Genomic DNA, 2447 nt, shown 5'->3' on the forward strand with positions numbered 1-2447 from the left:
TGGCGCGCGCGCGCGCTCAACCGGCGCGCGCTGCTCGCCGCCGCGCAGGCGGACGTCGACCGCCTCTCGGCCGACCTCGCCGCCGCCCTGGCCCGCGTGTCCGACGCGGAGCACGCCGAGGCCACCGTGAATAAGGGGCTGCTCACCGCGCGCGCAGTTATCACGCAGCGCGACCGCGCCCTGGCAGAGCTCACGTCGTCAAATCAGGAGCTCAAGGGCGAGCACGCAAAGGTCGTCGAGGATAAGAAGCGCGGGGATAAGAGGCTGGTCATACTCAAGACCGTCAGCGCTAACTTGCAGGAGGCTAGGGAGGCGAAGGAGGTGGCAGAGAGGAAGCTGGAGGACGCGCACGCGGCGAATGCTAAATTGAGGACGCAGGCTGCGGCGTTAAAGGAGCAGGTGGAGGCGTTGAAGATGGTCAAGCAGCAGCTGGCTAAGAGAGAGGTGGAGGTGGATGAGTTGGTTAGGGGTAGGGAGGAGATGAGGGTCGAGGCGAAGAAAGGGGCTGTGAGGGCGGCGGGGATTGGCGCAGCTGGGGTTGTGGGTTTGTCTGTCGTGCTCCGTGTCTTAGGAGGGGGAAGGAGAGATAGAGAGGCGTAGGATTTCGTTTAGGACAAGCTGCAGTGTTGCATGTCGATGATCGCGGTTGACGTAGTCCAGGGCCGCATGTCGAATCTTGAGGATCTGTTTGCTTGTAAAAGGGGTTAGTATGTTAAATAGGAATTGATGTATAGATCGATTTTTACTAGAGCTGATGGTCAGCATAAAACCAGTCCCGGCGGCCTTTGGCTTCAGTGACCAGGGGCGTGCCGGGGTTGTAAACTGTGACTCTGCAACGACCACGTGGTTTGTCTGTGCAAGGCAGACAAGTTTTCCATGCAAAAGCGTGTGGACGTCATAAGCTTTTCTTGCCATCGTAGCTACACTGTGATTACTAGCTACAATTGTATGCCCTGTGTCTTCAAGGCGACAGGGGAGATCCAGAGGCGGAATTGTGGGATGTGAGGTGGGTACGGTCAAATTTGAAAAGTGCTGTGCTGTAAATAGAAAACCGTAATGGGCTCGCAGGGTGCATTGCTGGCGGGGGGAAGTGTGAAGAGCTCTTTTTCTTGCCATTACCCGTTGCACACATGTAAAACGTGTACAATCTGGAGAAGTCGCCCTTGGACTTTCGTTCTCTCATCATACAGCGAGTGTCCGACGACCACGCCGCACTCGACAAGAATCAGGATCCTGGGCTTCATTGCCACGCTTCTCAAATCCAGGCCACCTCCGGCCGTGTTGCAACCACCGCCCCGCCAGGATCGCGGAAGCGTCTCCATAATCCACGACGCTCGCGTGCTTTCATGCCAACCCGTCCCACGCCCGTACGATGATGCGTCAGCTGCGTGCGTTTGCGAGCGTGGGCAGCAAGGCCAAGCAGGCTGCGGCGAAGAAAGCCGCGCAGAAGGGCGGCGGGGAAGCCGGCCGCTCCGTCGACTTCAGCGGACAGTCCACGGGGATAGAGAAGCAGCTGACGTCGCTGCTGCGACCCGTGATGCCTCCGCCGAAGAAGTCCGAGGCTGAGCGCGCCGAGCTGCGCGCCAAGATGATCAAGTACGGCAAGCTCAAGCGCGCACAGCACCTCGAGATGGAGATGCGCATGGCCAGCTTTGTCCGCGCAAAGTGGGCCGCGCTTGACGCCATGCCGAATTATAGACGCATCGAGGCTGTCGAGATGAAGCCCAAGGAGTATCCGAGGAATAGGCCCCTTTTCACCGACACACCCCCAATTAAGGGCTTCAATAGTGGAGACATTACAAAGCCGACTTAGGGCAATGCGTGCGCTTCGCATTTTTAACTTAACTTGTTTACGCCTCTCTTCTAAGAGACGAGGCGATTTACCACGCGACCGCCGCCTAGAACGCCCTAAATTGCCTCCAAGGTGCATGTCTTAAAAGCGAACAAAACGTACTAGTCTTTCGATCCATCTTGCACCTACGCGCCTCAAAACCACCGGGTACAGCGCTGCTCGCTTTTCCCGGCGCAAAAATGGCCGATCCATCGCACGCAACCGATCTCCACGCAAAAAAAAAAAACGTCCGTCACAATCACGCGTCCTGAAACCTCTCCTCTCCCACCTCTTTTGCGCTCAACGAGCTAAGTTTCTCCAACAGCTCCTGGACAACGCCATCCTTAGTTGCGCCATCCATGTTCGGATTCGCCTCCACACTCCTCGCGCACGCGGCGACGAACGGCGTAGCCCAATGCCCCTCGGGCAGGTTGCCGACAATTTTCTGATAATCCCTCCACGCGAACGGGCGCTCCACGGTCCCGTCGCGGACGGGCTCAGTCTCCATCATCTGGAACGCCTCGAGCGCGTCCTTCCTCTCCGCGGAGTCGAACCAATCGCGGATGGACTTTCGGGGCTGCCGGTGCCGGCCGCCGCCAATCGGGAGGTCCTTCCT

General features: G+C 58.3%; 1 protein-coding gene across 1 annotated transcript; it reads right to left on the reverse strand.

Annotated features, from left to right (window-relative positions):
* Positions 1-1255: 1255 nt before the first annotated feature.
* Positions 1256-1930, reverse strand: CHC_T00001244001 (hypothetical protein). The gene has a single exon (XM_005718760.1). It carries the CDS (start codon positions 1928-1930, stop codon positions 1256-1258), a length of 675 nt encoding a protein of 224 aa, XP_005718817.1.
* Positions 1931-2447: the final 517 nt, after the last annotated feature.

The sequence above is a fragment of the Chondrus crispus genome, genomic scaffold (genome assembly GCF_000350225.1).
Source record: "Chondrus crispus Stackhouse genomic scaffold, scaffold_423, whole genome shotgun sequence".
NCBI lineage: Eukaryota > Rhodophyta > Florideophyceae > Gigartinales > Gigartinaceae > Chondrus > Chondrus crispus.